Raw genomic sequence first — 24,879 nt, 5'->3', positions numbered from 1 at the left:
CCTTCTGCAGTTTGGTTTTAAATACCTGGAAAGACATTTGTTGAACCATGCAAATGAAATTACTTTTCAAATGCTGGGCAGTTTTTCTGAGTTAATCTGCCTTTGCTGTTCCTGCCAGTGTGGCTCAGTGGTTGAGTGTCAACCTAAGAACCAGGAGGTCACAGTTCGATTCCAGGTCCAGGCAGATGCCTGGGTTGCAGGCTTAATCCCCAGTGTGGGGCGCGCAGGAGGTGGCCAATCAGTGATTCTCTCTCATCATTGATGTTCCTGTCTCTCCCTCTTCCTTCCCCTCTGAAATCAATAGAAATATGTGTGCTTTTTTAAGAGCAGTAAGGTAGGATACAGTATCTGGCAAAGAATGTCAAACTGGGATGCTTAGAGAGGTACTAGGTGGACTCAGTGTCTTAGAAGTGACTTGCCATGCACATGAAGGGTCCAGAAGCTAAATGAAGAGCAGAAATTGGTATTAAGCTTATACTGAAGGATTTTTGACTATTGGATCTATCATTTGGGAAATCATCGGCAAACAGAATTGGGAGGAGTTTCAGAGGAATGGATGGGACAGAAGCAAGATGGGAGTGGGTAGAAAATGACTGGCAAGGGACAAAAATGGGGATAGCAAGTACAGACTTCTTTTTAAGGAATTTCAGTAGTAAAGAAAGAGGATTTAAACATAAGGTCACGTAAGGGTTTTGTTTTAAGGATGTGGGAGAACAGACTTGAGCATGTTTCTAGGCTGAGGAGAGAAATCACTAGAGAGGAGTCACTAAAACTAGAAGACCAGGGGATGGGGTCAAGGACACAAATGAAAGGGTTGACTTTTGACAGCGGGGTGCATCATCACTCACTCAGATTAGAAAAGGGAAATAAGTCTGCAGGTGCGGGAAAGTGATTGGGATAAACCACACCAGCTAGCCTCCATTATCTTGATGTTGTAGAACACCAGGTTAGCTGGAGAATTGAAGGAAGCAGGAGTTATAATGGGACTCAGGGAGAGTTTGGAATAGCAAGGGAAGTGAAAGGGGGTGGGGGACTGTCTGGAGGTGTTAAGTGCTCAGCTGAGTCAGCTCAGTGTTGTTGCTGTCAACTCTGATGTCTTTGTCCTGAGACCATGAAGGTGCTGTGGCATCCAGAGACATGGTTTTATAATCTCCTTCTGCCTTTCTTTCATTTATTCAATACATATTTATTGGACATCCAGTTAATGTCAAGGCCCTGTGCTAAACATTGGAGAGATTACATTAGACATGGCAGTTGTTCCTGCTCAACAAGCTCGCTGCTCAGACAGATAATAATAACTCATCGCCCAGTGGCTCAGTGGTTGAGCATCGACTTATGAACCAGGAGGTCAGGGTTCGATTCCCACTTGGAACATATGCCTGGGTTGCGGGCTGGATCCCCAGTGTGGGGCATGCAGGAGGCAGCCGATCAATGATTCTCAAATTTGAAGAGAGTGAACACATGACAGTCACAAAAGAGGAAGTTGTAGTCAACAAGTGGGAATTTGGTTTCTGAAATCAAGTCAATCATGATCTGACACCTTCCAAAGGGACTCTGGGAATTAGAAATCTAAATGGAGTCTTAATATTGTAGTAGGACTCAGAGTGAAAGGAGAGACGATTGAGCAGGAAAAGAGGTAAATAAAAAATAGTGACAGAGATGTCAGAAGATGACAACAACAAAAAATAGAAGTTGGCCCTAGCCTCACAAGTAGTTTTGCGTAAGGGTAAAAGAGAGAAATGCTTTGAAAGCAGGGTTTGACATTTTGGCCAAGTGCTTAAAAGCCTAACTTGCATTCCTTCTGCAGGTGTGTTTCAAATACCTGGAAAGACATTTGTTGAACCATGCAAATGAAATTACTTTTCAAATGCTGGGCAGTTTTTCTGAGTTAATCTGCCTTTGCTGTTCCTGCCAGTGTGGCTCAGTGGTTGAGTGTCGACCTAAGAACCAGGAGGTCACAGTTCGATTAAATGAGTTAATTCCCACCAACCCTTTTAAATTAGGTGCCAAATAATGTTGGTCAGGTCACTTGGTAATCAATGCATCCAGCATTTTAAATGCTCAGAAAGAACTGTTCAGGTCATTTATTTTTTCCTCGAGACAAATTTTAAGTTTTACCTTTTAGAAAGAAAAGTATTTAAGTCTAGAGTTTAGGGCCATGGGACTGAGAAGCTTTGTTAATTCAGCCTGTAAGTAAAACAGGTTCCTTTGGGCTAAGGCTGTTTCTCCTCTCCCTGGAGGAGGACCTTCTTGAAAACAAGACTCCCACCGCTGTCATTCACCAGAAGGACTGGTGTCAGTTGTGTTGGGATATTGCCTGAGACCAAGTCCATTCATGGACACCTAGGTTTTTGGGGGGGCGGGAGGTTGTTTGTTTTTGTTTTTCTTGAGGGGGCTGAAGGGGGAATTTTGAGATAGCTGCTGGAGACAAGGCTGAGATTTGCTAGGGCAGCTGCAAAGGGACAGAGACTAGAAGGTAGCAGTGGTGTCATGAGACGGTCTGGACTCTGAGCTTTAATCAAACTCAAAAACGTTTTGGGGCCAGCTGCCCCAGTGCAAATCCAGGGGGATCAGGAAAGTGTGTATGCTCTTCTCAAAGATATTCAGAAATGAAAATGATTTTATATCTGTGCTGTTCTCATGAAACATGCTAAATTAGACCCATCTGCTACAGTTGGAGCCCTGGTCTAGAGCCTCCCTAAGGGCCCTCCAGTTCTGACCGTTCACTATTTGGTAGTACTTTGAAAACCCAAACCAAAAACTAAAAACTTTAAATCTCTGAAAGAAGGTCCAGTGGATGTGTGACCAGGCAGCATCTAGAAGGAAAGAGTATTGCTCAGAGAAGACTGAAGAGGAAGCAAGGACTGGGCAGGCATCTGCTTCTTTTTCCTTGTAGGCTTTCTTGCCCTGCTCCCTAGACCCCATAGTCTTCCTAACTTTTTGTTTGTGGCATCTAGTTTTTGATATTTTTTAAAAGCAGTGTTTAATATCCAACAAACTTATTAAAGAAACAAAAAAAGAAGCAGCTTCAGGGAACAGCATGAGAGGATTTGCCTCATGGGAATATGCCTAAATCTTCACCCAACCCTCAGACCTAAACTTCATTTTCAGGATGCTGTGAAAAATAGAACAAACATCACACCAAGCTTTGCAGTGAAATCCTGCCTTTGTTCTCTTTAGATGAACTGACCAGATGTGCTTTTAACTCTTGGTTACTTCAGATTATTACATTAGCAATTATATGTTGTAGTAACAGCTAGCTCAGGATAAAGGGTTAAAGTACCGCCTTGGTGTCAGATGACATGGAGCTGAATTTAGACTCCACTACAAGCTGTGTGACTTGGCGCAAGGAATTAAATTCTCTGAACTTCAGTTGATATATCAGATTCACGATTGCAAGCTCACAAATGAATTTTAACTATCTTAAGCAAAATATTTGTTAGAAGTATGTTAAAATCACCTAATGGATGGGAATCTAAAGTTTAGAGAACAACTAGGGACCAACAGCATTCAAGGAAAGTCAGGGAGCAGGGACAGACTGGTCTATCTTGCCACTTTCCCCACAGTGAATGTGACCATCCCCTATTGTCCCTAATTCTTGGGTCACTTGCCTAAGATTCAGAGGAGCGTTTCCAACTGTCCAGGCCTAAACCATATGCCAGCTTCCTGCAGGTCCCCTTGCAGTTCCAAACTTGGAAGCCATCAAAACCTTGTACATTCAGGGGGGTACTGCGAAAAAGAGACTAGGACACGATTAGGAAAGAGAGATCTATTGCTGGACAGCCAAAATCAGTAAATGTTGACTCAGATGTGTCCTAGTCTGTAGAAATTGTCAGGTTGAGTTATATGGCCAATGATAAAAATTATTGATCCTAGATTATGCTTCTTTCTGAACATTTCTAAACTAACAAAACAGAATTTCAGGGTTTTTTCCACCGCCCATTATGGTTTATAAGGAAAAGACCAAGAGAGAGTAGTCCTGATGGAATTTGTCCTTCAGCCTTAAGCAAACAACCCTTTTTTTTCTTCCTTAGATTGTAGAGAAGTCGGAAAGGGGAAAAACAAATAGCTGCATCTGAGAGTAGTTGTGCTGGGCATTGTGCAACAGTTTAAGTGGAATATTAGCTGGAACTAAAATGGTCTGTGGTAATAGTTAATGAGTTAGAACAGGAGTGCTAAGCTCCTGTCTACTTTGCCAATCATGCACCCCAGCCTCTATTTGTCTGCTGGTAAAGAAACAAATAATTCTGCCTGAATTCATAGGCATGTCTGGGAGTTTATGCCCTGGAGGAGAGGGTTCCAGGTATCAATTGCCATTTTAATATTGTCACTTGAATGTACAGCCAGGTATCTTGGAGATGGGGGATTGTTTAATTACAGATAACAGTACCTACAACGTTTGGGTTTGAATTGTCTCCCATTGTAATCTAAGTTTCTTTAGGATTACAGAATCAAACATTCCTTATTATCTAGTAGTGTACTTTTGACTTTTTGCAGCCATGTTTCATACATCAAGGCACAATGATTTTTTCCCTTCCTGTTTTTTTTTTGGACTTAGCCAAATTTTTTCAGTAGGCGCTAGTATTGATAGCTTTGTAGTCCTTTGGTCTCTGATCTGATATTTGAAGCTTTTTAGTATGAAATTCCTTTTTTATGTGTTATGGTCACACTAAGTGGGAACATGAACTCTTTAACACCTAATGGAATTGGCAGATGCTTCCCTAGTGCCTTTAATCTGAAAATTAAACAACTTAATAAGCAGAGAAAGTTTATCAGGAAAGGGAGAATGTTAGGAGGGTGAAATGAATTAAAAAGTTTCCCCTAGATAAATATTCTTCAAAACAAACTATAACAGTTTTGATTATGTGTATTTGAAATTTTCATAAATGCCAACCAATTTACCTTGTGCAGTTCTGTTGGATGCAATCAGTATTACATAATAATTTACCTGTCAATTTTGGCTTCAGGCAGAAATACCAAACAAACTCAAGTAAACATAAAAATCTACTTCCTTCATTTTAATGTTGAAACAAAAGTATTACATCTACTTTCTGAAACTTGATTTTCCTCTAATAAATAATCCATTTCTTCTTGGGTGTTGTATGTAAAACAAAAGAATGTCTATCCATCTGACATTTAGCAGTTTGACCAGGTGTGTTGTTACTTTGTTTTGTTTCCTTGGCCTGCCTGGTCATGGATGATCACCCTGGCCACATTCCTCGAAGATTATTCCAATCTCAGAATAGTTGAGTATTTTCTTCCCTTAATTGACCTTTTTCCTCTACACTTGGCCTGAGAAGAAACTGCCAGTTAACAAATTTCATGCTTTAGGAAGTGATTCTGATCAGAAGGGATTGGCACAGAGTACTTCCCTATATTTATTTAAAGCGGAGTACTATTTCCTCCATTTTTTAGACTAAAATGCTACTATCATTTCCAACAGAAATTACAGTTCTTTTCTCTACTGTCTAACCCATCTGGGTTTATCTCTCAGCCAGATGTTCTTCATTCTGCTCAGTGTAGTCTTTCTGTTCATGGCCCTGTTAGAGGGAACAAAAAAAAGGAATGAGACAAGAGTTGAGATCTGGATGGATTTCAGTTTTCTTCTCTAACTCCTTCCTGTACTCTACTTTTAAATTCTGTTGAAAAGCTTTGTAGGGAGACATTGTATTTTATCTTCCATAAAACTATATCATGAAACTAGAACAGCATAGAAGAGAGTGATTAAGAGTGTGAATTTTCAAGTCAGACCTTGGTTTGAATCCTTGCTCTAAGGGTTACTAGCTATATGATCTTGGGAAAATAACTTATGATCTCTGAGCCCCTCAATTTCTTCAGTGTAAGCTGGGGATAAAAAAAAATAGTACCTGCTTCATAGGATTGTTGTGAAGATTAAATGAAATAATGTAAAGTGCTTATTAGCTCAGTGTCTAGCATACAATAGACATCTAGTCATGTTAGCTGTTATTAACTTATTTCATATATCCAGCTATGGATGAGTTTCTCGTTGAGCAAGTGATCTTATGGCAAGAGAGAAATAGATGTTCTTCAATTATATTCTGACTAGAGACCCGGTGCACGAAATTTGTGCACTGGGGGGGGTTGTCCCTCAGCCCAGCCTGTGCCCTCTTGCATCCGGGACCCTTAGCTCCTTACCACCTGCCTGCTCGCTGCTCCTTACTGCTCAACTTGCTGCTCTGCGAGTCTGGCTTCTGGCTGAGTGGCACTCCCCCTGTGGTAGCGCACTGACCACCAGGGGGCAGCTCCTGCATTGAGCATCTGCCCCCTGGTGGTCAGTGTATGTCATAGCGACCAGTTGTTCTGCCGTTCGGTCAATTTGCATATTAGGCTTTTATTATATAGGATAAAGATGAGAAAGTATGACCCTGTGTCATTGTCTTACCAAGCAGCTAATTACTCTCCATCTTTAAATTAAGAGAGAGTAGTGGTATTCATTTTATCTTGTGTTTTCCTTAATATAGGGATTTTAAGTCCTTTTGGGTTTTTATCTAACTTAGACATCTGTAATCACATATGGATGGCTTCATATAATTTACAGGAGAATTCCTGTTTCTGGGCCAGACTCACTCTAGAGAACTGGTCAATTAAAAAAAAATGTATAAAAGTTTCCACCTGCCTTTCTAAATTTTTAATTAGAGGCCAACTCTGAATGTTGATTGAATCTTCAGGCAACTGTTTCAGAGAGACTTATATTTACAAAAATTAATCTCTTGCTATTCTAGCAAGATATTCTAAGCTTTTACCTTACACTGAAGTACATGTGATTGAATTTTTCCTTCATATGCAAATAAAGCATTTACTTTTCTAGTTGAATTTGATCCACCTAAACTCTGGTGGTGGCAAATGTTATTTTTTTTACTTCCATGACACTGTGCTGCCATCACATCTTTGATAGCATTTATAAAGCTTTAACTATTTTTCAGTGATGATAAGGAATTTTTGTAATCAGCCACATTTTCATTCCTTGTGATCAACAATGTATGACACTTTTGTGATAACTGGGGAGTTGTAATCTGGGGCTACAAAATAAAGAGCATTGATTGTACCATCTAGAGCAGTGGTTCTCAACCTTCCTAATGCCGTGACCCTTTAATACAGTTCCTCATGTTGTGGTGACCCCCAATTTCATTGTTACAAATTGAACATAATTAAAGCATAGTGATTAATCACAAAAACAATATGTAATTATATATGTGTTTTCCGATGGTCTTAGGCGACCCCTGTGACAGGGTCGTGCGACCCCCACAGGGGTCGCGACCCACAGGTTGAGAACCTCTGATCTAGAGTGTGTCTGCCATGACTCTGGAAGCCTGTACTGCAGCTAGATCTACTGTGTATTTTGTTGTATCAGAAAAGCCTTTTATTGAGATGTGTGTAAATAGAAAGTCATCTTTCCCTTATACTATGTAGGAGTTTAACTTCTGGTCTTTCTATTATAATCAGGAATTTTCAAAGTAGTGTTGAGTTAAGTGAGGGGGCTTATCCCCCCACTCAACCCTCCCCCTTATGAATGCACTACATACATTTTAGAGAATACACTTAAAAATGTTTTAAAGCATAAGCAACAGATTTATCTAAGAACAATATTACAGAACTCCAAAAACCAGGAAGTTAGTTCTTAAACTGTGTTTGTCAAAGGGAAACTACCTTTGTCTCACAAAATGAGTGACTGAAGCATGCTTGGTTGTTTTAAGCTCACAACAAATCTACTTCTTTTGTAGATGTAGAGCCTACTTTGTTTACAGGAAACCGAAGTGCCCGCAGCTATAACTTTGACTGGTGACTATTTAGTCTTTATTTTTAAAATATTTTCATTTAGTAAAGCAGACAGTTGCAGTGTTGGCAGAGTATGAATTTCATTTCCTGTCTGTGGTGTACCCCACTCATCCTGTCACGCAGACATTTTGTTTTAGGTTGTTCCCGTAATATGAGTGAAACAGTGACCCATAGCATGGTAACATGTGCATACCAAGAATGTAACAAGAGACAAGACTTGTGCAATAGACCACAAGAGCACAGTGCTTTATTTAAAGATGAAAACAAAGCAAAATAAAGGCAGCCCCTCCCACCCAGCATGCAAATTTTAAAGGCAGCCCCTCCCACCCAGCGTGCAAACATAAGTGGACTCATGTTTGTTTTTTAGAATGTTCCAGTCTATTTGGCAAGTTATCTCAAACGTTTATCAGCTTCATGCCACTTGAGTAAAGGATGAAATTCAGTCAACAACTAAAATTTTATAGGGTGATTTAATTTCATTTTATAGTTTATTAATCTGTCATATATATTTAGTTCTATACCAATTATTATTTTAAATTTATCTTTATTGTTGAAAGTATTACAGATGTCCCTCTTTTTTACCCCATTGACTCCCTCTACCCCACTGCCACCCAGGCCTTCATCGCACTGTAGCCTGTGTACATGGGTTATGCATTTACTAGTATGAATATAAGTTGTTTGGTTAATCTCTTCTACCTTCCCCGCCCCCCTTCCCCCTGAAGTACACCAATCTGTTGCAGGCTTCAGTGTCTTTGGATCTATTTTGTTTGTCAGTTTATTTTGTTCATTAGATGCACATATAAGTGAGATCATGTGATACTTGTCTTTAAGTGACTCATTTCACTTAGCATAATACTCTCCAGGTCTCTCCATGCTATCTTAGAGGGTAAGAGATCCTTCTTTCTTTCAGCTGCATAGTATTCCCATTGTGTAAATGTGCCACAGGTTTTTTATCCATTCATCTATTGATAAGCATTTGAGCTGTTTCCCCATCTTAGGTACTATAAATAACGCTGCTGTGAACATAGGGATGTATATATTCTTTCTGATTGGTGTTTCAGGCTTCTTAGAATATATTCCTAGAAGTAAGCTCACTGGGTCAAATGGCACTTCCATTTTTAATTTTTTGAGGAAACTCCGCACTGTTTTCAATAATGGCTGCACCAGTCTGCATTCCCACCAGCAATGTACTAGGGTTCCTTTTTCTCCGGGTTGTTTGTCTTCCTTTTGTTGAGTTGTATGAGTACTTTATATATTTTGGAAATTAACTCATCAGATGTATCATAGGCAAATATGTTCTCCCACATAGTAGGTTCCCTTGTCATTCTGATGGTGGTTTCTTTTGCTGTGAAGAAGCTTTTTAGTTTAATGTAGTCCCATTTGTTTATTTTTTTTCCTTTGTTTCTCTTGTTCTCAGTGAGTTCCATTGATCTATATGCCTGTTCTTGTGCCTTTACCAGGCTGTTAATTAATAGTGGCTTTGTAATACGATTTGATACCTGCTATTGTGATTCTAACAACTTTGTTCTTCTTTCTCAAGATTGCTGAGGTCTTTTTTGGTTCCATGTGATTTTTGGAGTATTTGTTCTAGATCTGTGAAATATACCATTGTGGTTTTTTTTTTAATATACTTTTATTGATTTCAGAGAGAAAGGGAGAGGGAGAAAGAGAGAGAATCATCAATGATGAGAGAGAATCATTGATTGGCTACCTCGTGCATTGTCCCCTACTGGGGATCAAGCCCCCAACCTGGGCATTGATGTTTCTATCTCTCTCCCTCCCCCACCTTCCTCTCTGAAATCAATTTAAAAAAAAATTTTTTTTAATGGGTGTTGGATTTTGTTGAATGCTTTTTCTGCATCTATTGATATGATCATGTGATTTGTCTTACAATTTGTTTATGTGAGATTACAGAATTTCTATTTTTGTTTTAAATTACAATTCCCGCTGCAGTGATGTAACAGACATAACAGTGTTGGGGGGTGGGGGGACATGGAATTAATGAATTCATCCATCAAATACTGAGCACCTAATATGTGCTTGGCACTATTTCCAGTGTTGCAGACCAAAATAAAATCCTTGCTACAAGTGAACAAATATAATTTTAGTCCATGATAAATATTCTGAAGGAAACAAAACAGAAACAGGATAGAGTATGATTGAGATGTGGGGGGAGAAGATGATGATACTGGAGCTATGACTTAGTGATAGGCCAGTAAAAATGTGTCTCAAGTAGAAAACAAAAAGCACAAAGGCCCTAAGAAGGAGGCTGAAATATAGAAGGAGCAGAAGGCAGTGCAACTAGATCATAGTAAACAAAAGGGGAGATGGAACAAGATCAGAGAAGTAACTTACCGGATGTTACAGAGCCTTGAAGTCCAAGCTAAGACTTTGCTTTTATTTTAAGTACAAAGGGAAGTCATTGGAGGGTGTTGAGCAAGGACATGATATTTTGTTACACACACACACACACACAGATCTATATATTTTAAATCACTCTGGTTGCTCTTTGGTAAGTGGATAGTAGCAGTGCAGAGGTGGTTGCAGACAGACCAGTTAAGAGGCTTTATGTTGATATAATGTCTGGGATTAGTTCCAATTCAAGTACAAGGAGAAGGATAAAATAAACAAGGTTAGGCCTGGCTGGGGTTTAGTGGTTAGAGCATCAGCCCGCATCAGTGAAGGGTCTGGGTTTGATTCCTGGTCAAGAGCATGTTGCCTGGGTTGCAGGTCTGATTCTAAGCCCCCAGTTGGGGCTCATGTGGGAGGCAGCCAATGAATGTGTGTCTCTCACGTTGATGTTTCTCCTCCCCCAGCCCCCCTAAAAATCAATGGAAAAAATTTCCTCAGGTGAGAATTAACCAAAAAAAAAGAAAAAAGAAACAAGCTTTGCCATGAATTAAAGCTGCAATGTATGAGAACATGGGGTTTGGGGGGGTGTTTTTTTTTTTACAGTATTCTAAGTAAAAAATGATGGTGCCATGGACCATTCATTGTTAGAGTGTTAACCCCTTCCCCGGCAGAAACGTGTATACTCGTTTTCACAAAATGTTCTTTTTCAGTCGTCGACGAGTATACTAAGAAAATATGGTAAAAAAAATATGGTTTATAGGAAGACGAGTTACAAACTGTTTTCATAACCAGCATCAAAAATACTATATAGAACCAAAATAAAAAAATTAGTCTGAAAAAGAAACGTTTTTAACAAAAAAATTGTTGGGGAAGGGGTTAATGGAGTTAAGTGGACAGATTCAAGAATGATTTAAAAGTAAAGTTCATAGGTTTTTCTGATGGATTACATATATATTGTTGTAGGAAAAAAGAAACCAGCAATAACTGTTATGTATTTGGCCCAGACAACTTGGGTGGATGAGGCTAGGGATCAGCAAGGGCCTCAAGAGATTAGTTTTGGCAATGTAAGTTTGAGATGACAGTTACTTTTCCAAGTGGAAATGTTGAGTAGGCAGTATAATTTATAATATATTAACTAACCCTGAATAGCATACATACTTACCAGCAAACTTGGAACCCTCCATTTCTAAACTTTGCCATTCGTGATTTAAAAGTTTGATCTTTTTTGGATTCTGGGGGTAATATTGAAAGGCTTAGTCTGTTGATATGAAATAATTTAGGTGTATTTTCCGTTTTCTCTGGATATCCACTAGCAATTATATTTTGAATAGCCCCTATCCTAAAGAGTAATTCTTCACTTCTGTGGAGCTATCATTCACATGAAGGATGCAGTTAGCATAGAGGGCAAATTCCATGGGTTAAAAACACTTCCTATGCACTACTTTTCAGTGAATGTGGGAATACAAGTTGGTGAAAGTAAAATTTTGAGTAACTCTTTAGTGTGGTGTGTATTTTCAACATAATTTGTTTTACAAACTTTGGCTCTATTACTAGTAACCAAGTGTTGTAACATTTACATCTGGTTAGAACACTATTGAAACACCATTATTGATAACTGTCGGTCTAATAATAGTAACTAATCTTTACTAAAGGCACCACTCTTAAGAAGCTGTAGTATTATTGACTCCTCACAACAACCTCATTTTACTAGTATTTTCTCAGTTTTATGGATAATGGAATTTAGACCCCAAAAATTCACTAAGGTAAGAAGTAGCAGAGCCAGGATTCAAATCCAGGCAGTCTGGTTCCAGAACCTTTACCCTTTTTATGTTTCCAGAGTCTTCACTCTTAACTGCTACCATGTAATGTATATGGAATATATTAAGTCTGTTTCATAAAAATTGTCTGGACAGGACTGTGTGAGTAACCATGGTCTCTCTTGATTTTATTTTTACTTCATACCATGAAGTTGGGACTTTGGAATAGGGAAGAGAAAATAATTCCAAAGTGGGAATCCATCTTAGTCTATGATTTTTTTTTTTCTTTTTGGTAGCATCAGCGAGAGCTTTCTAACTGTCAAAGGTGCTGCCCTTTTTCTACCACGGGGAAATGGCTCATCCACTCCAAGAATCAGCCACAGACGCAACAAGCATGCAGGTAAAGCTCAACATAATCCGTTCCTTTCTTGGTTTCTTTGATTCTTTTGTTCTAAAAGGTTGGCTTCCTCATCCCCATTTCTCCAACAGTTCTGCGGTAGTGAAAGAGCATTGCACTATGCTATGATCCCTTTTCTTTACCTCTCAGACCATTTTTCTGACACTTAGCAGAATGCCTTATACATTTCATAGATGTTCAATAAATATTTGTTGGAAAAATAATGAGGCACAAAAATACAGTGGGGCCTTGACTTACGAGTTTAACTCGTTCTGAGACCGAGCTCGTTAACTCAAATTACTGTATCAACTCAATGCAAAAAATCCACCGAGAGACAGCTGGTATCTCAAAAAACTCATTAGTCGGGACACTTGTAAGTCAAGGCCCCACGCACTCTAGTAAAGTTTATGTGACTTCTCAATTAAGGTTTTGATCATTTAAAGATGTTCAGATTTACCTTGAATCCTATGCAAAATCATTTCAACTAACCAAAGATCACATTTCTTTTTCCTGTCTACTCTCTATTGATGTTATATGGAAAATGATATGATTGATTCATAGATAGACAGATAGATGATAGATAGAATAGAATAGAATAGAATAGAATAGAATATATACTGAGATAAATAAGCTCAGTGTCACTGTTGTGATAACAAGTTACTAAATCACATTGAAAAACACCAGTTCTTAAGGACTAGAGTGTACTTCTTGATTGTGTTTGCACTAGAAAGACTGGGAATTTAACTCGGAGGACTTTTATAGAAACAAGAAGTCATCAAATAAAGTTTACCTAGAAATGAATATAAGAATCTGATTTTTAATAACCTGCTAATATTCTGCTTCCTATTCCAATTTGAGGTTTTTTCCTACACACATCCAAGCAATTCTAGGACACCAGAGGGGTGTTTTACAAATCAACTGAATTCTGACACTGTCAGACAGCATCAGATCCCAGCCAGTTGTTCAAAACTTCTTGCTCCCCATTTCAGATGTCAATCATAAGTCCAGGTTGTCTCTGGATTGGAGTTTCCAATGATCTCTTCTTGCATTCAGTTTTTTTGCCAGAGCAGCTCACATAACTCAGAGAAACTTATTATAAAAGGATATAACTCAGGAATAGCCAGTCGGAAGAGGTGCATAGGACAAGGTACCTGGGAATGGGTACAGTGTTTCTAAGCCCTCTTTAAATGTGCCATTCACCCCAAACCTCCCTGTGTTCACCAACATGGAAGCTCTCTGAACCCACTCCTTTGGGCTTTTGTGGAGGCTTTATTACATAGGCATAATTGATTTAAATTATTGTCCAATGGTGATCTAGTCAACCTCCATCCCCTCCCCTCTCAAGCTTTTTCTCCCTTCCCAGTCCCCTGGCAACCATCCTTAAGCACTTTCCAAAAGTTGTGCATTAACATAACAAAAGACACCATGATTGCTCTCCTCAACTTCAGAAATTCCAAGGGTTTTTGGAGCTCTGTGCCAGGAACAGAATGAAGACCAAATATATATTTTTTATAAATCACTGTATCACACCTGCTAATAGTAGTTATATGCATTTATATTTCCATATGTTGGATTTCTCTAAAGTCAGGTGCAATTGTTCTGATAAAGGTAAGGAAGAAGGGAAAATGGTCTTTAGGTATAGGATGTCTCTAGGTTTGGGAAGATAGTCAGAGTATGCCTCTCTGACAGCAAGCTTTGTTTGTGTCATTGGGTGGGGAGGGGAGGAATGAAAGTCAACCTAGGACACAATTGAAAAATCCTGATCAATGCTATTCAAAGAGTGATCACTTATTGTTATAAATGTGCCACTTGGATGTGTTACCTCAAGGAGTGAAATATATTGGAATTACCAGAAAGAGAACAAAGAAAACTGTAAACCTTGAGTGTGTAGGTCAGAGGTGAAAGCCAGAAATACTGGATCCCATGAGCTAGTAGTTGAGTTTAGCTCCAGTCCAGATAATCTCAGCTATTTTAGTGACTGTCCTACTTCTTATTTGAACCTTCATCTAGTTATAAATGTAGCAGCTCAGAATTATAATTTATCTCATTGGACAGTATTATTCTCCTACCACAATTCTCCAGCATGGAAAATTTTTAAAAGAGTAAGGGAAAAAAACTCTTTTGAAAAATTAGCTTTGGATTACTTTCTAAAACCTTCCTCTTCAGTGCCCACCACCAGGGGGTGGGGGGAGGACACATCCCCCCCCAAAACTTAAATGCAGAGGAAGTAGACCCAGCTAAGCTTTGTATTTCTGTTTGGTGTAGATATTTATCACTGACAGTAAAGAGAAGACAAAATATTGGTTTAAATCCAGCTTGTTTGACTAAAAGGTTAGGCAGATTGCTCTGTGGCATGTAATAGTAAGTGGGGTTGCCGGCTTTCAAAGTTCCTGGCTCTGGTTGGCCTTTTTCTTTCCTCAACTTCCACACTCGACTGCCACTCAGGTTTCTACTTGACCTTGTTCACTTAGCTTTCCCCGCACTAAAAAGAAAAGCAGATTGAATACAAACTGAATGGGCTTGATTTGTAATCCAGACCAGAACAGATGAGGCAGTGGGTGTAAACACAGTTTACAAAACAAGACCTTCACATAAGCTGGAGCTCCCTTGGCTGACCTCACAGTGACTGAAAGATGATGGCAGAATTGAGAGCAGATCAAGGGCTTATTATGTCTAATTGTACTTTCTTATGCATGTTTCTTACACTAGTTAGAATTTCTTATCTGGGCTTCATTTAAAATATTCAAACACTTTCTTGTCACTTTAGACTTAAGGAAGAGGTGGACCTGGATGGGCAGGAATGAAGGTGTTTCTTCTCTGATTGTATTCATTTATGATAGTACATTATCTGATTATCTCCTAAGATCTAAAGCCTCAGATTTCCTAGTATAGAATAGAGAATATGAGGAAATCTATAATGGTTTAATACAAAGAAATTTCAACTTTGTTTTATAGAATATATAAGAACAAGTGAGGATTCAAGTAATGGTTGGCCATTTTAAAACATTTAATATGTTCAGTAGATATATATCCCTGGGATCTGCTGTATTTACTGAGTACTTTTATTTTAATGTCAGCCACTAATGTGGAAATAATTTTAAACTGTTGACATTATTCTAGGGGGAAATCTGAACATCTTCTTAGGTTAAGTGCAACTGAAGATTATAGTTAAAGAAATAAGAATGGCAAGATTCCTTCATTGGCACCTTCTTGTGGGCCTGAAAGCACAGCCAGCACTGCCTTTGCCCAACAGATTTCACACCCCCACTCGCATCAACATCCACCAAAGTACAAAATGGAGATGGGTTTCAAGTGTCCCTTCCATAGGACAAACACAAACAAGTGTTACTGTAGTATAGACTAAAAGTGGACATAATTGTAGTCCTTCAGTGAACCAAAACTTTGACACGTCATTAGAATAGAAGGAATCCTCTATGTCAGTGGTTCTCAACCTTCCTAATGCTGCGACCCTTTAATACAGTTCCTCATGTTGTGGTGACCCCTAATTTCATTGTTACAAATTGAACATAATTAAAGCATAGTGAGTAATCACAAAAACAATATGTAATTATATATGTGTTTTCCGATGGTCTTAGGTGACCCCTGTGAGTCGTTCGACCCCCAAAGGGGTCACGACCCACAGGTTGAGAACCACTGCTCTATGTTGACATTGCAATGGAGAATAATTATTTTTTTTGTTTTGTAAATTTCACCAGGTGATCTCCAACAGCATCTCCAAGCAATGTTCATATTACTCCGCCCAGAAGACAACATCAGGCTGGTAAGTTAGTGTAGCCTGTAACTCTCTTCCTCAAAAGACTGTCCAATACATCGAACTTTATGCAGTCATTTTTATGTCCCAGCACAATACTGGGAATCCCATGGAAAGAAAAGAATGGCATGTCCCTATTATCAAAGAGCTTAGAATATAATTGAGGATATGACTAAAGTGAAATGATGTAAAATAATTTGATGATTCAAGACTGTTGATGAATACCAGTTTGTAGATTATTGACCATAACAACAATTGAAGTTCTGAAAAGAGGAAACTTGGAGACTTGACCTCATTGAAGAAGGTTTTATGTAGATAGTAGAGCTTGAGCTGAGTCTTGACTTACATTGCAAGAAGAAAGGAGACCTTCATTCTAGATGAGGACAGGACTGCAGCAAAAGCACACTAGAAAGAGACAAGATGAGAGTGAAATGGCCAAGGTTTTATGCTGGTCTCAGAGTTGGGAGACCTGGGCTTTAGTTTTTACTACTCATCTGATGTTGGACAAGTTGCTTAGCCTGTCTGTGCCTGCTTTCCATCTTCTCTCACAGTGTAGAGAATCAAATGGATGTGAAAGCATACTGAGTATAAAATGCTACCTAAATATGGGGACTGTTGTTACTATAGGGAAGATAAGATACCAGAAACAAGGCAGGCAGATAAGGACTTCATGGTCCAAACTAAAGGTCTCAAACTCCTACCAGCCGTGGGCAAACTACGGCCCGCGGGCCGGATCCGGCCCATTTGAAATGAATAAAAATAAAAAAAAAAAAAAAAGACCGTACCCTTTTATGTAATGATGTTTACTTTGAATTTATATTAGTTCACACAAACACTGCATCCATGCTTTTGTTCCGGCCCTCCGGTCCAGTTTAAGAACCCATTGTGGCCCTCGAGTCAAAAAGTTTGCCCACCCCTGTACCTAGTCTATAGGCTGGAGATATGTTTTGTTTGGACTGATACCTTGTTTAGGGTTTGTTTGTTTAATCTCAGCCAGAATTTTAAGGTTGGGTGATTTCACATAAAAATCCAGACTGGAGTCTTGTCTTCCAGATTCTGGCAACACTGAAACCTTGTTCTCATATGCCAAACTTGACTAGATGTGGTGGAGGGGAGAGCATTGATGTGGCCTGGGTTCTTAATCTACCGCAATTTCCACATATAATATTGTCTCCTGGACAGTAAAGCTATGTGTCACCCTTTGTGATCAGTCCTTCACTGTTTTCTTATAGTAAAACATCTCAGAAGTAGGAAAGCAAAAATGGGATGAGTATGTTTCTTTGTGGAAAGTGAAAAGTTTTTGTACGCACTTAATATTCACACGGCCTACTTCACTCATTTATATCCCCTACGTGAACCTCTAAATTAACACCTGGATGTGGTACCTCTACCTCTGCAGTAAGCAGTAGTAAAGCATTACAGGTTTCTGAGCCAAGGAATTACTGGGAGAGCTACAGTATTTAAGAAAAATTCCTCAGAAGTGAATACAGAATAAAAGAGAGGAGGTGGACATCTTAAATTAGGGAGGCCTGCTAGGTAGTTATTGCAGTAATCCAGGTGTGTGATGATGAACTCTTCCAAGTTAGGTGGCAATGTCAAGTTCAAGTACTTGATCTCTGCTTCTCTCTGGGAAGAGAAATAATGAGTAGAATACAAGAATGACTAGAAAGCTGATGATCAGGCTTCTGAACTCTATGGTAATTACTTTATTCACATAATTATTATTTGTTTAAATTATGTCTTTTTTTCCCCTCTCAATTGCTGCCTCTATCACCTTGGCATGGTCACTAATTTTTGTTGAAAAATTAACTTTGACATTTAAAGGAATTGAAATAAGAAATCCTTTCATAATTATTTTATATTCTAATCCTAAAGTAGCATTTATACACTTTTCTATATTACAAATTTTTTCTATATTTCTTGACATATTTCTATCTTAAATAAATGAACAGAGTGGAATACAGTTCTTACAGCATTACTATTCCAAAATAGTGATACTCCAACTATAGAGTACAGCAGAATCATCTGCAGAGCCTTGTGAAACTGCCACTTATTGGACTCTACCTGCTGAGTAACCCATAATAATGGTTATTTGCATATATCATGTGTCCAATACATATCTCTTGATAGTTTCCAAAAATTGTGTGATTTGGTAGAGCTAAATCTGACATCTGCCGCTCACTCTTTTTTCTCATTGATATCCTATGGGGTTTGATTGCACCTCTACTAGTAAATGTCAAAATAATTTTAACCACAAGAGGCATGGGAGAACATTAAGGGAGCAATTAGGAAGGTAGAATTGGCAATTAAATTTTTTATTTCCCTGCTAAAATATGCTGCTTCAGCTGCTTTGCATATTAAAAATGTAAATTCAGAAAATGTAACTGATGCCTCTGAATTAATTCAGAGTTCAAATGACAAGCCTTTTTACAGTTGTTTGAATTGTTACAAACACATAGTCATTATGTTTCAGATTATTGTGTGAGTCATCTTCAAGAAAATGAGTGAATACATTGTGTGCTTTGGACAAATTAGCACTTTTCTAACTGAAAGGAGCGTTTGTAGACTCAAAGCAAAGCCTTTTGTTTTGAGTTAAATTTGGAATGCTAAAACTCTCATTCTGGGACTTGGGCATAAGGTTAAAAGTTTGATAGTCAACTGAAAGCCCTGCCTTTAATTTTTTAATAACTCAACAACAAATAGAGTTACCAAATCCCACATTTGCTTCAGCATTAAAATTAGGACTAAATTTTTTCTCCAGAGAACCCTGCTTTCAAAATAGTTCCAAGCATTAACTTTAGTATGTAGGAAAACCATAGCTGATACAATGAAGACAGTGGTTTTATAGTACTGTTGCACATTATCAAAGACCCATTTATTTATTAAAAAATAGACTGGGAATTTAAGGACTTTTCTAACATTTGAAGTAATATCAACTAATGTTTTTAACTAGAGCTGAAGTGTGCTAATAAGATATGAGGAGATGTTTTTGAGTACTTTGCAGGAGAAGGGGTGAAAAGGAGTTTTTTGTTTGTTTGTTTGTTTGTTTTAACAATTTTTTTTTCAAAAGGAAAATGGGTTTCTTTTTTCTAAGTATAAATATATTGGGTTTTGTTTCTCTTAATCAGACAATACAAAAAGGCCTAAAGAACAAAGTAAAAATCACTTTGTGTCCTACACTCTGAAAAAAACCATTCTTAGCTATTTAGATAAGTACCCTTCTAGTCGTGTGTGTGTGTGTGTGTGTGTGTGTGTGTGTGTGTGTGTGAGAGAGAGAGAGAGGGAGAGAGAGAAAGAGAGAGAGAGAGAGAGAGAGAGAGAGAATGATTCTGAGAATTGTTCTTACTAAGGTGGGCAGTGATTAAAATAGCCAAATCTGAGCATCTGAAAACCTTCTAGTCTGTCTAAAGCATTATCTCTGTAATTCTAAGAAGCAAAAGTATAAAGTAATTTAAGATAATAAGGGCTTATGTCTGGGGGTAGTGGGAGGGGGATGCACATGTGGGTGCATGTGTGTGTGTTTATAAAGGTGACAGTGGATAACTGAGAACTTATTAATGGATGAATGAGATTGGGGGATGTATGAAATAAAAGGCTAAGTAGTTCTAAGCAAAAGTATGCCAGAGAGAGTTGTTTTTTTTACAAAAGTAGATAAAAATACGAGTGCTATTTATAATCTTCTTTCTTCACACTTGATCGTGGATATTTTTCCATGTCAGTAAATAAAACTTGTTTAATAGCTACACAGAATATGTCAGATTTTTTCTTCTTCAAGAATTTCATAAAGATAGATTTTAAAAAATAATATCCAAAGACTCCCTCAAGCTCTATTACTTTTGAATTCAGTGTTCTTTAGTTTACTAGTGTCACATAAAGTCTCCTTTAATTTTCGATATTGACTTTGCTTTGTTCTTTTGGCAAGAATTTAATATTTACATACTTTTGAAAGCTTTCTCTAATAAATTGGGTGAGCTGCCTGTCTAGACATTGGGACTTTATAACGTGGCTTCCCTGCAGGTAAACATTGCATGCAGGGACATGATGTTAGACACTTGGTGGAAAAAAAAAAATTAAAGGCAAAGGTACAGTGTAAGCTTAGGGAGGAGTATTTCCTGGTATTGGATGATGCTGAGGAGAGAAGTTATTGGATCAGATGGTATTTGTGAGCTGCTTGTAATCAGATACATTTAAATTTAGTTACTGAGGGAAGTTTTAACATCACTCTTCATAGATAAATTTTGAAAACAGGTTGGGTTCTTTCCTCAGAAATAAAGCAAAAGCAGATTACTTCTCAGACCTACCTCAGTCCTAGGATTGCTGGATCCAATTCACCTGAAACTTGTTAGGATTTCAAATGTAGTCAATAAATGGACTTTCTTGGAATAATTTTCTCACATTGCTATTGCTGCCAAGTTTAAAAATCTAAAATATGTTTTGTGTGGACAATTAAAATAAACTGCAGTATTATCCTTTTCATTGAGAACTTTCATTAATCAGATGCATCTGAATCATTGTCTTATTCCAGTCATTTATTCCATGTAAGTTCTGGAGAATAGAAATGTTGGAGTTGCTGCCAATTCTAATATTAGGTTATTATGTACAAACTACCACTTTAAGTTAAATTTCGCTGATTGGCTTAGTAAATTAAATTAGATTATTATGTTTTGTTAATCTTCTCCCCCAAAAAAGAAATATGAAATGAACCTCAAAACAGGGTGGATATTTGATTTTTCTTAATACTCTGGCTCTTAAAATTTTAATTCCTTAACGTAGAATTTTGAAGCGTAAGAAGAATTTTGGAGCCTGAGGTAAATCCCCTGACATTAAAGAATTTTCCTGTAAAAAATTTCATTTCATTCTTCTAATTAGGACGTAGTTGAAGTAATGTCATGGCTTCTGACCCGCTGATTAAATAAGCTGCACTTCCCATTAGTAAGAATTTCGTAATTCCTGTGGATACTATCTAGAGGTCCATCATCAAATCCCAGAACCTCTAAGTGCTGTTCTTCCGTCTAAGAAGCTTAAAATTCAGTGAATCTGAGATATACCACTTATTGAGGCCTAAGTCAGAATGAGATGACTGGGGCCTTTCCCATTAGGTTTGGGATGATCTGTTGACATGAGGGCCAAACATTTAAAATGCTTTGTATATTATTGATAGATAAATAGGGAGGAAGGAAGGGAAGGAAAAATAAATAAACCCAGCAAGTGTTGCTCAGTGGTTAGGATTTCGGCCGCACACCAAAGTGTCTCAGGTTCGATTCCCCATCAAGGGCACATACCTGGGTTGCAGGTTGGATCCCCAGCAACCAGTCAGTGTGTCTCACACATAAATGTTTCTTCTCTCTCTCTCTCTCTCTCTCTCTCTCTCTCTCTCCCCCCTTCCCTTCCTCCCACTCTCTCTAAAATGCAATGGAAAAAATATCCTTGGGTCAGGGTTTTAAAAAAATAAAAGGAGACAATTAGTGTTTGCACTGAATATTACAAAGAAACTTGCCCACATGCTAACTTGGCCCAATAACATGCATGATAGTTAATAATTATGGAGGTTATTTTCTTTCCTTTTATCAGCTTCAACTTAGCTAATCAGTTGCCACTGGTTGGTGTAGAAGCTGTCGGTAAATTATCAGAACCTCAGTTCAGTTGTTCCCATGCCATTTGTATTTGAGCCTTGCCAGAAATTCTCAGAGCCTTGACAGAGGATAAAAGCGCCTCTAACATATTCAGCAAAGTGAACATTTGGCTCAGAGCTTGCCAGGGCAAGCCCAAGTTTAGATATATAATGCTATCTGAGATCTTGTTCATAAGAAACTCTAGTTTACCTGCACTGAATTTCTGATTACTTTAATATTTTGTGAAGCATCTCTAGAACCAGAGAGTCAATGATGCCTCCAGACCTCACGTTGCATGTACTCCTATCCATAGCTCTATGTGTATACTGCTCACATGGTCTACCTTCATCAACTTAAATATTAGTTCCTCTTAGCTTCTCACAAGTGAATTTGGGTTGAACTGCTCTAGTCATAGAACATAAAGCCAGCAGTGCAGCTCTCTACCTTGTGTACTTGGAATCAGAGTGGTGAACACTTCTTGTATCACTTCCTAGTAGAACAAGCTTTAATGTAGCCACTTCTGCTGTTTGTGCTTCCCTGGCTTTTCGTAGGAGTGTCAGAATAGAGACAAAAAGATATCTATGAATCTCACCTCTGCCTTGGTAAATGGGTCATTTGAGCTATGTAACTATGTCTCTTTTTCCCGTTGCCTGGCCAGTGATGGAGTTAGAGGAAGGAGACTCCAAGAAGAACAGCACTGAAAGAATTCCAAAAAGAAATTTCTGACAATTGTCCTGAGCCAATTAATGGTTTTGGAAGTCTCTCTTCTGAGATAAGGAATGTGGGTGGGGTTGTTTTATACAGAAGAAATTGCCTCTAATACACATTTCCCTGGCTTTTTGTCAATAGAGGAAAAAGAACGGACTAAACTGTACACTTCATGAGGGTAGGGACTATATTCTCTTTCTTCTCCACCCTGAATCCTCAGCACCTCTGCTCTGATTGTATTCACAATAGATATATAGTAAATATTTGAATGAATGTTGAGTGGAAGTGATTTTACTTTATTTTTAAAGTTTATAAAGTATCTTTTTGAGCTTCTTATTAATAAGATTCTCAAATGTATAAAGCACAAAATATATTCTCATGAACCCATTACACAGCTTTAATAACCATCAACATTTTGCCAGATTTCTTTCATCTAGTTCCCCCCTTTTTTTCTTTTTTTGTTAGAGCATTTTTTAAGCCACTGTATTGAAGTATAATTGACATACAAAAAGTTGTACATATTTAATGTATACAACTTGATAAGTTTGGAAATAAGTAAAGACCATGAAACCATCGCCACAACCTATGCCATGAACGTATCCCTAACCTGCAAAAGTTTATTTTTTAGAGCAGTTTTAGGTTCACAGGAGACTTGAGCAGAAGGTACAGCAGGTCTTCAACTAATGTCATTTCATTCAACCTTGTTTTCTGTTACAATATTGATGAGATGCCATAGGAACATAGCTTGCTTCTATCAATTAGCCCCTGGTAAAATTGGTTTTGTTATATGTTGTTTTGCTTAAAGTCGCAGAAGCTATCAGTGATATTAAGTGAGGACTTACTTAATACAGATTTCCCATGTACCCTCTATCCCCAAAGCCTCCCCATTATCTTCATCCCCCACCAGAGTTGTACATTTGTTACAATTTATAGACCTACATTGACACATCATTATCAACTCCAAGTCCATAGTTTACATTAGGATTTACTCTTGGTATTGTACATTCTATGGGTTTTAATAATGACGTGTAGCCCTAGCTGGTTTGGTTTAGTGGATAGAGCGTCGGCATGCAGACTGAAGGGTCCCGGGTTTGATTCCAGTCAAGGGCACATGCCTGGGTTGTAGGCTCGATCCCCAGTGGGGGGCATACAGGAGGCAGCCAATCCATGATTCTCTCTCATCTTTGGAGTTTCTATCTTTCCCTTTTTCTCCCTTCCTCTCTGAAATCAATAAAAAATATTTTTAAAAGAATAATAATGACATGTATCCACCACTTTAGTATTATGCAGAGTAGTTTCACTGCCCTAAAAATCCTCCGTGCTCTCCTAACCCATGGCAACCAATGATCATTACTGACTCTAGAGTTTTGCCTTTTCTAGAGTGTCATAGAGTTGGAATCATACAGTACCTAGTCTCTTCAGTTTGGCTTCTTTCCCTTAGTAGTATGCATTTAAGAATTCTCCATGTCTTTTCATAGCTTGATAGTTCATTTACTTTGAGTGCTGAATAATATTCCATTGTCTGGCTATACCACTGATTTTCCATTCAGCTACTGAAGAACATCTTAGTTGCTTCCCATTATTGGAATATTTTAAAGTAAAACTTGAATACCATGTCATTTCATTTCAGATACTTAAGAAAAAGGCATTATCTCGATGCCATTATCACACTACCAATAAACCCTTAATATCATCTAAGACCATGTCCATATTCAAATTTTCTGAAGGCCCTTTTAAAATATCATAAATAAGCAATAAAAAAACTTTATGATAAAAAATAATATAAGCTTCAATTGTTATTGAAACTAAAGAAATTTTATAGTATATAATCTGTAAGAATTCAGTAGAGCAACTCCTCTTAGATATTAATAGTTTGCTTTGTATTATAATTGTTTATGGGACCTGGATCTCTGAGTCCAATGTTCCCATTCATACAACCTCACATTTCCCTCTTCAATCTTTAGAACATGACCTGGTTATGTTATTGTTATTATTATAAACTAGGGGCCCGGTGCACGAAATTCGTGCACTGGGTGTGTGTGGGCGGCGGGGAGTGTTCCTCAGTCCAGCCTGCCCCCTCTCACATACTGGGAGCCCTCAGGTGTTGACCCCCATCACCTTCCAATCGCAGGATCGGCCCCTTGCCCAGGCCTGACGCCTCTGCCAGAGGTGTCAGGCCTGGGCAGGGGACCATCATTTACCCCATCACTGGCTCTGCCCCCAGCCAAGGCCTGATGCCTCTGGCCCAGGAGTCAGGCCTGGGCAGGGGACCCCCAGACCCCTCTGATTGCTGGCTCTGCCCCTTGCCCAGGCTTGATGCCTCGGCCAGAGGCATAGACCCCCATCACCCTCCGATCGCCTGATCGGCCCCTTGCCCAGGCCTGACGCCTCTGCCAGAGGTGTCAGGCTTGGACAGGGGACCCACATCTCCCCCCGATCACTGGCTCTGGCCCCCGCCCAGGCCTGCGGCCTCTGGCCCAGGGA

At 38.6% G+C, this 24,879-nt stretch overlaps 1 protein-coding gene across 6 annotated transcripts in view; it reads left to right on the top strand.

Annotated features, from left to right (window-relative positions):
- The window catches only part of SSH2 (slingshot protein phosphatase 2), a 132,884-nt gene that overhangs the window by 58,489 nt on the left and 49,516 nt on the right, over positions 1-24,879 (top strand). For all 6 annotated transcript variants that reach the window (XM_015566756.1, XM_015566759.1, XM_015566757.1 and 3 more), the window contains 2 exons: positions 12,203-12,306; positions 16,020-16,084. In XM_015566756.1, the coding sequence (XP_015422242.1) occupies positions 12,203-12,306; positions 16,020-16,084 (169 nt within the window). The remainder of the gene's footprint in view (positions 1-12,202; positions 12,307-16,019; positions 16,085-24,879) is intronic.

Source organism: Myotis davidii, unplaced genomic scaffold (genome assembly GCF_000327345.1).
Source record: "Myotis davidii unplaced genomic scaffold, ASM32734v1 scaffold363, whole genome shotgun sequence".
Classification (NCBI taxonomy): domain Eukaryota; kingdom Metazoa; phylum Chordata; class Mammalia; order Chiroptera; family Vespertilionidae; genus Myotis; species Myotis davidii.
The sequence above is the reverse complement of the archived record's forward strand: the minus strand, read 5'-3'. Positions and strand labels throughout refer to the sequence as shown.